At 41.3% G+C, this 13,602-nt stretch overlaps 1 protein-coding gene and 1 long non-coding RNA gene across 2 annotated transcripts in view; one reads left to right on the top strand and one right to left on the bottom strand.

Annotated features, from left to right (window-relative positions):
- MOB1A (MOB kinase activator 1A) overlaps positions 1-9,231 on the top strand; it is a 28,444-nt gene extending 19,213 nt beyond the window's left edge. The window contains exons 5-6 of the mRNA XM_032243360.1: positions 3,695-3,858; positions 6,481-9,231. Of these exons, the coding sequence (XP_032099251.1) occupies positions 3,695-3,858; positions 6,481-6,558 (242 nt within the window). The 3' untranslated portion in view covers positions 6,559-9,231. The remainder of the gene's footprint in view (positions 1-3,694; positions 3,859-6,480) is intronic.
- LOC116526791 lies at positions 5,379-6,482 on the bottom strand. Its single transcript, XR_004258281.1, has 2 exons — positions 6,163-6,482; positions 5,379-5,854 (listed from the first exon to the last, which is right to left on the bottom strand). It is a non-coding gene; the product is annotated as an uncharacterized LOC116526791 (long non-coding RNA).
- Positions 9,232-13,602: the final 4,371 nt, after the last annotated feature.

Raw genomic sequence — 13,602 nt, 5'->3', positions numbered from 1 at the left:
ATGAGACGGAGTTTCGCTCTTGTTACCCAGGCTGGAGTGCAATGGCGCGATCTCGGCTCACCGCAACCTCCGCCTCCTGGGTTCAGGCAATTCTCCTGCCTCAGCCTCCTCAGTAGCTGGGATTACAGGCATGCGCCACCATGCCCAGCTAATTTTTTGTATTTTTAGTAGAGACGGGGTTTCACCATGTTGACCAGGATGGTCTCGATCTCTTGACCTCGTGATCCACCCGCCTCGGCCTCCCAAAGTGCTGGGATTACAGGCTTGAGCCACCGCGCCCGGTTGAAATCTGCCTTTTTTGAGATAGAGTCTCACTCTGTTGCCCAGGGTAGAGTGCAGTGGTATAGTTACAGCTCACTATAGCCTCGACTCCCAGGCTCAGGTGGTCCTCCTACATCAGCCACCTGAGTAGCTGAGACCACAGGCATGTGTGCCACCATGCCCAGCTAATTTTTAAATTTTTTGTAGATATGCAGTCTCACTATGTTGCCTAGGATGGTCTCAAACTCCTGGACCCAAGCAGCCTTTCTGCTTCAGTCTCCCAAAGAGCTTGAGATTACACGCGTAAGCTACTGCACCTGGCCAGAAATCTACTTTTTCAGCACATGAATACAGGATCCTGCCCAGGAAAACATGTGTATAAGCTCCAGGATAATGTTTGAAAAGTCAGGTTAACCAGGACTGGGGTGGTGATGGCGATTATAACCACAGAAATCAGCAAAATATAGCAAGTTTCAGATTATTGAGAACTGGCTGGGAAAAAATGCAGATAAAGAGTGTTTTAAGCCTTTGTTTTCTGAATGAATGTAAAAAGAATGTGTTTCAAGAGTAGTATCATGGAACAGGCCATTGAGGCCAACTAATGCAGGTTATTTTGAAAGCAGATGCTTTCTTTCTTATGTCTTAGTATGTTTATTTACTGTAGTCAGTGCTAATTGTATTGTCTTTCTCCTCTCTGTTTTCTTTCCTTTCCTTTCTTTCTTTCTTTTTTTCTTTTTTTTTTTTTAGATGGAGTCTTGTGCAGTCGCCCAGGCTGGAGTGCAGTGGCATGATTGTGGCTCATGGCAACCTCTACCTCCAAGGTTTAAGGAATTCTCATGCCTCAGTCTCCCAAGTAGCTGGGACTAACAGGTGCATGCCACCACACCCGGCTAATTTTTTGTATTTTTAGTAGAAATGGGGTTTTGCCATGTTGATCAGGCTGGTCTCAAAACTCCTGGCCTCATGTCATCTGCCTGCCTTGGCTTCCCAAAGTGCTAGGATTACACACATGAGCCACCGTGCCTGGCCATGCCTGTCCTTGTTTTCTAATGGACTTTGGTATTGTCAACAAAAATTCTCAGGAAGGTAACCAGTTGGATCCCCATCGCCACTGCTTGGAAAGAGGATACCAAACTCTACCCCAGTTGTTTTCTTTCTTTCTTTTTTTTTTTTGAGATGGAGTCTTGCTCTGTCACCAGGCTGGGGTGCAGTGGGGCAGTCTCGGCTTACTGCAACCTCCACCTCCCGGGTTCAAGCAATTCTCCTGCCTCAGCCTCCTGATTAGTTGGGACTACAGGGGCGCGCCACCATGCCCAGCTAATTTTTGTATTTTTAGTAGAGGCAGTTGGCCAGGATAGTCTTGAACTCCTGACCTTGTGATCCGCCCACCTAGGCTTCCCAAAGTGCTGGGATTACAAATGTAAGCCACTGCGCCCGGCCTCTTCCAAGAAGGCGTGTTTTTTCTTTGAAAAATGGGGTGTCCCCCTGCCACCTTTTCAGGAAACATACTTCCTTTTTAGGCATCAGGAAAATGAAAATAGCCCTTTAATAAAATTAAAAGGTTGGGACTATTAGTTTCAGAAAGAAAAGTCTGACTTTCAGAGTATTCAGAAGATAAAATATTTTTCATATGTAGATAAAGTGAGCCTTTTTCTTTTTCTGAGTCAGGGTCTTGCTCTGTCCTCCAGGCTGGAGTACAGTGGTGTGATCTCAGCCCACTGCAACCTCTGTCTCCCAGGTTCAAGCAATTCTCCTGCCTCAGCCTCCCAAGTAGCTGGAATTATAGGTGCCTGCCACCACCCCAACTAATTTTTGTATTTTTAGTGGAGACGGGGTTTCACCATGTTGGCCATACTGGTCTCTTTGGCCAGGCTGGTCTCGAACTCCTGACCTTGTGATCTGCCTGCCTTGGCTTCCCAAAGTGCTGGGATTACAGGTGTGAGCCACTGTGCCTGGCCACCTTTTTCTTTTGCTTAGGAGAGTTTTCAGTCCTCATTGAGTGCATAGATACGTAATTTCTTATTTTTTTCTTAAGAGATGAGATTTTACCTTGTTGCTCAGGCTGATCTTGAACTCATTAATCTGCCTACCTCGGCCTCTCAACATGCTGGGATTACAGGCATGAGCCACTGTGCTGAGCCAGTGTAATTTCTTTAGAGTTACAAAATACAAAAAGTAAAAATATTTATAATTAAAATGCTTACTCTTGTTGCATTTAATTTCAGAAAGAAACTATTATTAAAGAACTAAATCCCAGCACTTTGGGAGGCCAAGGTAGGTAGATCACTTGAGCTAAGAGTTCGAGACCAGCCTGGCCAACATGGCGAAATCCCGTCTCTACTAAAAAAAACAAAATTTAGCCAGGCGTAGTGGCGTACACCTATAGTCCCAGTTACTTGGGAGGCTGAGGTGGAAGGACTGCTTGACCCTAGGAGGTGGAGGTTGCAATGAGCCATGATTGTGCTACTGAACTCCAGCCTAGGTGACGGAGTAGACTGTCTCCAAAGAAAAAACAAAACAAAACTGAAACTAGTGGATTTTTGATCTTTGATTCAATTTGATACCTGTGCCTAAGACAGTGAGAAAAATGTGGTACTTTGTGAGGACATGGGCTTGGGTTTTCATTTCCTTGTCTTTAAGAAATATATACAGAGGCCAGGCGTGGTGGCTCACACCTATAATCCCAGCACTCTGGGAGGCTGAGGCAGGTGGATCATAAGGTCAAGAGATTGAGACCATCCTGGCTAACACGATAAAACCCCATCTGTACGAAAAATACAAAAAATTAGCCAGGCATGGTGGCACGTGCCTGTAGTCCCAGCTACTTCAGAGGCTGAGGCAGGAGAATCACTTGAACCTGGGAGGCGGAGGTTGCAGTGAGCCGAGATCACACTACTGTGCTACTACACTTCAGCCTGGCGACAGTGAGACTCTGTAACTAAAATACACACACACACACACACACACACACACACACACACACACACACAGAGGTAGGTTTGTGTGTATTTGTGAATGTGTGTGTTTATATGTTGCAGGTGCTCATGGCAGTGTGTAAACTTTCTACTGTTAGGATGGGCATGGTGGCTCACGCCTGTAATCCCAGCACTTTTGGAGGCCGAGGCAGGCGGATCGCTTGAGCTCAGGAGTTCAAGAGTATCCTGGGCAACATGGCAAAGCCCATCTCTACAAAGAAAAATGCAAAAAATTAGCTGGGCATGATAGCATGCACCTGTAGTTCAAGTTACTTGTGGGGATGCGGCGGTGGCTGAGGTGGGAGGATCGCTTGAGCCTAGGAGGTTGAGGCTGCAATGAGCTGAGATTATAGCACTGCACTCTATCCTGGGTGACAAAGTGAGACCCTATCACAAACAACTTTCTACTGTTAAATTAGATAACAGACTAATTGTTATATATGTGTATTTAATTACAGGTGTCCCGTTTCCCAAAAACTTTATGTCTGTGGCAAAGACTATTCTAAAGCGCCTGTTCAGGGTTTATGCCCATATTTATCACCAGCACTTTGATTCTGTGATGCAGCTGCAAGAGGAGGCCCACCTCAACACCTCCTTTAAGCACTTTATTTTCTTTGTTCAGGTAAGTTGAACCATGTCGATTTCTGTGTCCAGTGACTTGGACTTGTTTGAAGTCCAGTGGGAACTTCAACAAACAGCAGTGTGTCTTATTTATACATGTAGAGCCAATTATAGGCAAGCTTCTCTTTTCTGTTTTGTTCTCTTTTCCACAGTTGATTGATGTGTGCGGCAGTATAAAAAGGTATCTTTTTTTTTTTTTTTTTTCCTGAAGCAGAGTCTCTCTCTGTCACCCAGGCTGGAGTGCAGTGGAACAATCTTGATTCACTGCAACCTCCACCTCCTGGGTTCAAGTGATTCTCCTGCCTCAGCCTCCCAAGTAGCTAGGATTACAGGTGCGTGTCACCATACCCAGCTTATTTTTGTATTTTTAGTAGAGATGGAGTTTCACCATGTTGGTCAGGCTGGTCTCGAACTCCTGACCTCATGATCAGCCCGCCTTGGCATCCCCAAGTGCTGGGATTACAGGCCTGAGCCAGTGCACCTGGCGAGAATTGGAACTTTTAAAAATTAAAAAATAATTCACATTGTTTGAAAAAGATATCAAAGAATTGGTACGCCTTTAGCCTAACTTTAGAGATACTTGTATTTTGCATATTGCATTACATACATATGTCTGTCTAGATATTTCCTGGTAGCTTTATAGTAGATACTGCATATTATAGGTCTGTGTACTGTACCATGCTCTTCCTGATCTTCCTTCTCAGATTGTTGCATAAGGTTCTACTGCCCCTTTATCAAAAGTTGAGTTTGTAGTTTTCAGGTAGTTTTCTTTTTTCGGGGTCGGGGGGATGCAGAGTCTTGCTCTGTTGCCCATGCTGGAGTGCAATGGCATGATAGTGGCTTACTGCAACCTTTGTCTCCTGGGTTCAAGCAGTTTTCCTGCCTCAGCCTTCTAAATAGCTGGGATTGCAGGCACCCAGATAATTTTTATATTTTTAGTAGAGATGTGGTTTCACCAGGTTGGCCAGGCTGGTCTCGAACTCCTGACCTCAAGTGATCCACCTGCCTTGTCCTCCCAAAGTGCTGGAATTATAGGCATGAGCCACCATGCCCAGCCTTTTTCAGGTAATTTCTATGTAAATTTAAATATATATATACAGTTTTGATTTCAATGTTTAACAAAGTGAGGATCATACTGATACCTAGAGTTGCTTCTTTAATAAGTCTCCTGTTGTAAGAATATTGTAAAACAAACTCCCTTTTTTCTCCTGTACTCTCACCACACAGAATGCTTCTGTGACCAAACATGGGGACTGTCCCTCACACACCAAGCAAATGATCATTTATACAGTGGATACCAGATGAATGTCCTATAATTTGATTCAGTTCTGATACTAGCTAGAGGTAGCATCAGACCCTACAAGTTGAGAGCTCAGTCACACAAGACTGCCCCCCACTTTGGATATCAATCAAAAGTAATAGATTGTCATCTATACCTCTGACTGTAAACCAGGGTTCCTACAATCTCCCTCCCCTTGGGTTTGATTAATTTGCTAGAGCAGCTCATAGAATTCAGGGAAATACTTATCTCTACCCATTTATTATGAAAGATGTTACAAAAGATACAGATGAACAGCTAGATAGAAGAGATGTGTAGGGCCAGCAGAGAAGGGGTTTCCACGCTCTCTCTAGGCATGCCATGCTCCAGGAACCTCCATGTGTTCAGCTGTCCAGAAGCTCTCCTGAGCCCTGTTTTTTTGTGTTTTTATGGAAGCGTCATTACTTGGCCATGATTGATTAAATAATTGGCCATCGGTGATCAACTCAGCCTTTAGCCAGCCCTCTCCCCTCCCCACAGGCTGTGATCTGGGAAGAAAGAGGGCTGGCTGAAGGTTGACCAGTTCCCATCCTGACGCTTTATAGGAGCCCCCAGTCAGCAGTCATCTCATTAGCAATACAAGATACTCTTACCACTTTGGTAATTCCAGCAAGGGTTTTACGAGCTATGTGTCAGGAAACAGGGAGGAAAACCAAATACATATATCACAATGTCAAACCTATATTTTTATTTTTTTTTTGAGACAGAGTTTCACTCATGTTACCCAGGCTGGAGTGCAATGGTGCGATCTTGGCTCACCGCAACCTCCGCCTCCTGGGTTCAGGCAATTCTCCTGCCTCAGCCTCCTGAGTAGCTGGGATTACAGGCACGCGCCACCATGCCCAGCTAATTTTTTGTATTTTTAGTAGAGACGGGGTTTCACCATGTTGACCAGGATGGTCTCGATCTCTTGACCTCTTGATCCACCCGCCTCGGCCTCCCAAAGTGCTGGGATTACAGGCTTGAGCCACCGCGCCCGGCCCAAACCTATATTTTTAAAAAGAGGGCCAGGCATGGTGGCTCACCCCTGTAATCCCAGCGCTTTGGGATGCCAAGGTGGGCAGATCACTTAAAGCCAAAGTTCAGTACCAGCCTTAGCAAATAGTGAGACCACGTCTGTACAAAAAAAAAAAAAAAAAAAAAAAGAAAGAAAAAGAAGAGAATGAATACCTATTTTAAAATGGTCACAGAGGTTATTTCATGATTCTTTTGGACTTCAGAAAACTAGGGTTGGGAATCCCTGAGACAATTAAAGAGTTTCAGTTTTAGATGCATTTTTAAATGTTACTTTTCTTCTCTTTTTAGGAGTTTAATCTGATTGATAGGCGTGAGCTGGCACCTCTTCAAGAATTAATAGAGAAACTTGGATCAAAAGACAGATAAATGTTTCTTCTAGAACACAGTCACCCTCTTGCTTCATCTGTTGCTAGAACTATCTCATTGCTATCTGTTACAGACTAGTGATACAAACTTTAAGAAAACAGGATAAAAAGATACCCGTTGTCTGTGTCTACTGATAAAATTATCCCAAAGGTAGGTTGGCGTGATAGTTTCCAAGTAAGACCTTAAGGACACAGCCAGATCATAAGTACTGTGATAGCAACCAAGTATGACTCCTGTTCTTATCACAGAGTCATACCTGGTTGTAATATGTGATGATTAACCTGTAGTTTATAAGTTTACTTATTATTCTTTTACTCATTTTACTCAGTCATTTCTTTACAAGAAAATGATTGAATCTATTTTAAGTGACAGCATAATGGACATTGAGCATTTCCACCAATAACTTATGAATAAGTTTCCAGAACAGATTTCCTAATAACACAATCAGATTGGTTTTATTCTTTTATTTTACAAATAAAAAATGTATTTCTAAGTATCCTTGAAATTTAGAACATGTGTGTCACTTCAGATAACATTTTAGTTTCAAGTTTGTATGGTAGTGTTTTTATAGATAAGATACGTATATTTTTTCAAAATTCATGATTGCAGTTTAAATCATCATACGGCATGTGTGGGTGGGAGCAACCAAAGTTATTTTTACAGGGACTTTATTTTTTAATCTTTATTTGGAATTGTTTTCACATCTGTCTAAATTATTAGGAGTGTGTATATCAGAAGTAATTTTTTTATGTCTTCTAAGGATGGTCTTCCAGGCTTGTAGTCTGAAAAGCTTCATTCAAATAGTAGCTTTTGGCTGAGAAAAGGAATCCAAAATATTATAACAAATTTAGATCTCAAAACCACTATTTTTATTATTTCATTATTTTTCAGAGGCCTTGAAATTCTGAATAAGAGAATGGAGGAAAATACTCAGAGTACTTGATTATTTTATTTCCTTTTATTAAAAAAATTACTTCTATGTTTTTATTGTGTCTTGAGCCTTAGTCAAGAATAGTGTAGAAATGCATGAACTTTATTCTAATGAGGATAAAACTTAAGAAAAACCACAATAAACCGTGAAGGTGTACACATCTTACAACACAGCTAAAGTTTTGGTGTGCTACCTATTCTTGAGAGAGTGAGTGAGTGTATGTGTTTAAAGAAGACAAAATGGGAGAAATAAGTTTAAAAAAATCCTCATTCTGTTAATATTCAAAAGATGGACTGAGCTCCCACTTGGGTTTTATCTTAATTGTTTTTGTATCAAAACTTGAAATTCCTGTTTCTATTGGGATAAAGAAAACCTTCCCCTTGAGTGAAGAAAACATTTATTTTTTATTTGGTTTCTAGGATATAGTAAACTCTAACAGTCTATTTAAAATGTACTGAGGCACAACAGTTATTATACTGGAAGACATGCCAAACTGGCAAAGCTTTAAGTTCATCAGCATTCTATGTGGTTCAGAATGTGGTTTTGGCAAAGTACTTTACCAGCCTCCTTGATGGCTTTGATAAAGGTTAGATTTGATGGTTTTTTTTTTTTTTTTTTTTTAAATTTTTCTTCTTATTCCACTAAACTATAAAGAAAATAATTATTTAGAAACTCCATTTTAAATAATCATTTTCTATAAATTCTTAAATATATACAGAGTTTTAAAGGAAATAGAACATTTCATCTGATTTAGGTAGCATCCACATATCATTGAGGAATTAAAGTGTGGGACAGTCATTATTAAAAAAGAGAGAGAAAAGCCCTCTATTAGACATTCCATAATCCATGTTTTAAGTTTATCCAAAGGTCCAAATGTCAGCCATTCTGTATGTTCATGTTGATCATTTGCAAACAAGAAAGCAGGTTTCTAGATGTCACTTAGGCTGTGAACTGCCTCTCAACTTTTAAACCCTGTTGGCTTTACTTTTTTAAGTCCACAAGTGATGAAACTGGTTTCTCAGCTCGGCTTATACATTCCTCATTATTTCTAATATTTCAAATATAATCAAACAAAAAAAAAGTTATCACTTTTCTCCACTTATTTTCTAAGCCCCAAAGCAAATGAAAGACGATCACGTCAGGACAGTAGTAAAGGCAGCTTATAAATAGGACATAAATCAGAGATGTGTTGGTATTTTGATACTCAGACTGTCCTTTTTAAAGATAAAAACATTACCAGGATCCCAAGTTAATCTGGCTTAACCAACCGTACACCTAAATATTAGTGTTTAAGTCCAAGGCTGGGGAGCCAAGGTGGGGAGGAGAATTGGAGGAAGGGGAGATAATGAGATGAGGATGGCGCCTTCTTGGCTTGGCTAGAGGGGCAACCTTTGATAACAATTTGAAGAAATCAATCTTTTTGGCTCTTCTCGAGACTTTTATCTCCCCGTGCCCAAGGTTTGTCTGTTCCATAACACTCATTCCCTTCCCCCTGGCTAATCAGAAGTCATCTCTTCAGTGTCTGATCTCTGCTCTTCATACATGGTTACAGTCACGGGGTGAAGAGTGCTTGCTAAATTATGCAGTTAATCCTATGATGCTTTAATTTTCAGGCCTTCAAAAAAAACTTGGACAGTGATGTACAGATTTTTAAGTAGTTGAACTTCCTTTTACTAGTTTTTGTATTGACAGCCAAATGTGTCTTTCATTCTTCAGATTGTGAATAAAGTGATTTTACAGGACTTCCAGCAAACAAAGTATTTCCTTTCATCTAAGGCTTGTAGAACCCTAACTCATATAGCTGCTTACATGAGAAATGCAAAATCTGTATTCACCATGATTTAGGTAACAAAGGTAAAGTTTTTCTAGTAGTGCAGGGGTAAGAGGAACAATCTTGGCGGTAATATTAAGTTTTGCCAATATTATGATTTTCTGATTGTATTGTTGGCCTTCTGTCTGAGCATTGAGGATGTACTAAAAGTAGAACTTCTCAAACATAATATCATTACCTCATAAGCATTAACAAATCAGGCCCAAGGAGCATAAGTCCTAGAAGATTTGTTTTTAAGCAGCCCTAGTCATGGCGCTGGTGCAGTCGCTGCCTTGTTGTAGGAGCCTGCCTCCTGTCGATAACAAAGCCTCACCTGAAAAATGCCAGCCTGGACACCAAAGGCTGAGCACAACCTTCAGCAGGCACGTTATTTCCCCGAGATCAGTTCAGTAAGTGAATTTGGTTTCTACTATTGTAGAATTCTGGCAAAGAGGTAAAATCGTAGTCCTTAGGTCATCCTATTTTTGCTTTCAATTTTGGTATTTCAGACTGTATGTAAAAGGCCTTGGGGGATGATAGTTTATGTTGTAGCAGTAATTTTTTTTTGAAGCAACTGCATTGACATTCATTTGGGTTTTCTCTAATTATCAGATTCTATTCCAAACAAGTATTCTGTAGGTCCAAATGGATTACCAGTGTGCTATAGACTATTATTAAGAACAGCATTCTATTCTACATCAAAAATAGTTTGCGTAAGTTAGTTTTGGTTACCATCTAAAATCTTTTTAAATGTTCTTTACATAAAAATTTATGTTGTATTTTAAAATCCTTAGGGGCTTTATCTATTTTTCTAAGTCCGTTAACTGTACTTTTTTAAAAAGTATTTTGTATCTACTTTTGTAACTTTATCAGAATAAAATATATTGAAAGCAAGAAATGACTGATTATGTATATCAACACACTTATTTCTGTTTAAATATAGAAACTTGAGAGTTTTGCAAGTTCTGCGGATTCTTTGAGTATAGCTTAAATTTGAAAAGTTACCTTTGTATACATTTAGTGGCTAAAATGTTTTCTTAGCCCTTAAAAATGGAAGTTCCTGAATGAACTAAGTATCATACTAGGACCCAAAGCCTGAGAAACAAACTATGCCTCTGATAGTGGCTAAAACCCATCCCAGACAAAAATACGTGGTCTCCTTCCTGCCATGCGAATCAGGCTCCAGATCTCTTTGTACACTCCTGTTTCTGAGATCGTAGAGTTAAAATTAAAAACTTAATGAATGTGGCTAAACAGTACAAGTTAACAATAATTTTATTTTTTTTGAGACGGGGTTTTTGTTGCCCAGGTTGGGAGTACAGTGGCACAATCTTGGCTCACTGCAACCTCCACCTCCTAGGCTCAAGTGATCTTCCTGCCTCAGCCTCCTGAGTAGTTGGGACAACAGGCATGCACCATCATGCCCAGCTAATTTTTTGTATTTTTTGTAAAGATGGAGTTTTGCCATATTGCCTAGGTTGGTCTCGAACTCCTGAGTGCAAGTAATCTGCCCATCCCAGCCTCCCAGAGTGCTGGGATTACAGGCATAAGCTACCACACCCAGCCTAGTTAATACTAATTTTGTATAAGCTATGAGTAAACTAGCAATCAGTTTTGTATTTCTTTTGACATTTTCAGTAGGCCTAAAATTGATCATAAAAAGGATAAGCTTAATCTTTGGGAGAGCCAGACACTGGGTTCCAACCTGCGCAGCCAGAAACAGTGTCCAAACTATGCCATGGACCTTCTCCAACAAATACCCCATTGATGTCCCTACTAGGTATGGACACTACAGCCTGCACCATCCCCACTTAGGTGTGGACACTAGCCTGCACCATTATCGCTGGCCACTAGATGCCAGTCTCTGCCATGGAACCTCTCAAAAGCTAGCTACCTTTTTGCTTTTTACAGGAGTCCTTTAGTAGGTTATCTCATTTAATCCATAAAGCAACCTGGGGAAAGTGATTGCAATTAAGAGATACAGCAAAAATATTTCAGTATTCTTTAGACCATGCCACGAAAGCTCCGACAAGTTCAAATAGTACATAGCAAGTCAGGCCTCTGTTTCTCTGGATAGCATTTGCAAAAATTCTGCATGCTCAACAGTGCTAGGAAGCTCTATAAAATAAAATGCTGATACAATGAAAAATTATCCTAATGAGGTTAAAAAAGGAGGTGCATCCAAAGAGTTCCTACCTAATGAATTTCCTGAGTTGGCCCAGATTTAATGTATGTTTGAAAGCTATGAGTGATCATGGACTGAAGAGAAGAGAATCTCAAGGTCACAGCAAAAAAAGATGCAGAAAGCATTGACTCATTTCCTGGGACTAAATGCATTTCACTTTTATTTTAATCATTAAGTAAAACTTACCTTTTATTTGTTTCTGCCAAAAAAATACTGGAACTGTTGGAACTAATTTGGAAGCCCAAGATTGGTCAGATTGTCCTGCAAATCCTTTTCTAGAAAGTTTCAAATTTAGACCTTTGGAGCGCAAATTGCTGAGCCTCTATCAGTTCTGTTCCATAATAACGGTGCATGCACTTTTTGTCCTATATTGGGCTGTTGACAGATGACTCAAGTAAGGCTCTGTCCTCATGGAGCTTATAGACCAGTGGGAACAGACACATACATAGATAGTTGTAAAGGGCCGTAAGTGCAACAAAAGTTACAGGTAAGTTGCAGGCCCTAAGCTTATTGTGAGGCAGTCAGAGGTGGCTCCTTGGGAGAAGACAAGGCTTGAACCTTAAAAGCTGGGCATTAAAAAGTGGGCAACTGCGTAACCAAACTTGTAGCATAGCTTATACAGGGAGATGCTAGTATAATATTACTGAAGGATAGATTTCATTTGGGCAGGTGGATAGTGGTTAAATCATAAAAAAGAACTGTAGGTGATGGGGTGTCTGAAGGATTTCAAGTAGTAAATGTTTTCATTTCATTCATTTTTGAGACAGAGTCTCACTCTGTTGCCCAGGCTGGAGTGCAGTGGCTCGATCTTGGCTCACTGCAACACCCACCTCCGAGGTTCAAGTGATTCTCCTGCTTCAGCCTCCTTAGTAGCTGAGGAGTAGAGGCACACGCCCCCACACCCGGCTAATTTTTGTATTTTTAGTAGGATGGTGTTTCACCATGTGGCCAGGCTGGTCTCGAACTCCTGACCTCAGGTGATCCGCCTGCCTTGGCCTCCCAAAGTGCTGGGATTACAGGCGTGAGCCATCATGCCCTGCCTAAATGTCTTCACTTCAGATGGCTGACGGCCTAGGGGAAACTGAGGATAGGAGGAAAATGGGGCAGAGAGTAGCTCAGAATAACATAGTGTGGGCAGTCATCAAATTATGGGGAAATGGAATATTAGAAATAAGCAAAAGTACCCTTTCTTTTGGAGACAAAAACCTGGTAGAAAGGCCGCCACGGCGAGCTAATGGTTTGTAGTTTGAGTAGAGACAGTGTTTCACCATGTTAGCCAGGCTGTTTCTGAACTCCTGACCTCAGGTGATTTGCATGCCTTGGCCTCCCAAAGTGCTTGGATTACAGGTATAAGCCACCTTGCCTGGCCAAAAGTGCCATTTTAAATAAAAGGAAGAATTCTACCAATACAAATCTGTAAGCTTTGTTTAACCTCATTTGGTTAGAAGTGAGAAACCCAATTAAAAACTGGGTTTAGTGCTTATTTCCAGCACTGCTGGTTTCCAGCTGTACAAACAAAGGCAAACATTTGTCTCCTTTTATCTGTTTTCTTCTTTGTCTTGCTTCATTTCCAAAGTAGCTCTGCCTGCATGGTTGCAAAGATGGTTGCCAGCAACTCCAGCCTTTCTACCAGCTTAGCAGCACACCAGAAAAAGATCAACATCTGGGAACTATAGACACTGGGGAATACAAGAGGGAGGAAGGAAGAAAAGGGGCAAGGGTTCAAACTACCTATTGGGTACTATGCTCATTACCTGAAGGACGGATTCATTCATACTCCAAACCTCAGCACCATGCAATATACCTCTGTAACAAGCCTGCATATATACCCTCTGATTCTAAAATAAAAGTTGCAAGGCCGGGCGCGGTGGCTCAAGCCTGTAATCCCAGCACTTTGGGAGGCCGAGGCGGGTGGATCACGTGGTCAAGAGATCGAGACCATCCTGGTCAACATGGTGAAACCCCGTCTCTACTAAAAATACAAAAACATTAGCTGGGCATAGTGGCGCGTGCCTGTAATCCCAGCTACTGAGGAGGCTGAGGCAGGAGAATTGCCTGAACCCAGGAGGCGGAGGTTGCGGTGAGCCGAGATCGCGCCATTGCACTCCAGCCTGGGTA

The sequence above is a fragment of the Sapajus apella genome, unplaced genomic scaffold, assembly GCF_009761245.1.
Source record: "Sapajus apella isolate SASKATOON/1434 unplaced genomic scaffold, GSC_monkey_1.0 scaffold52, whole genome shotgun sequence".
In the NCBI taxonomy this organism is placed as follows: Eukaryota; Metazoa; Chordata; class Mammalia; order Primates; family Cebidae; genus Sapajus; species Sapajus apella.
Note: the sequence above shows the minus strand (reverse complement) of the source record. Positions and strands in the feature narration are given on the sequence as shown.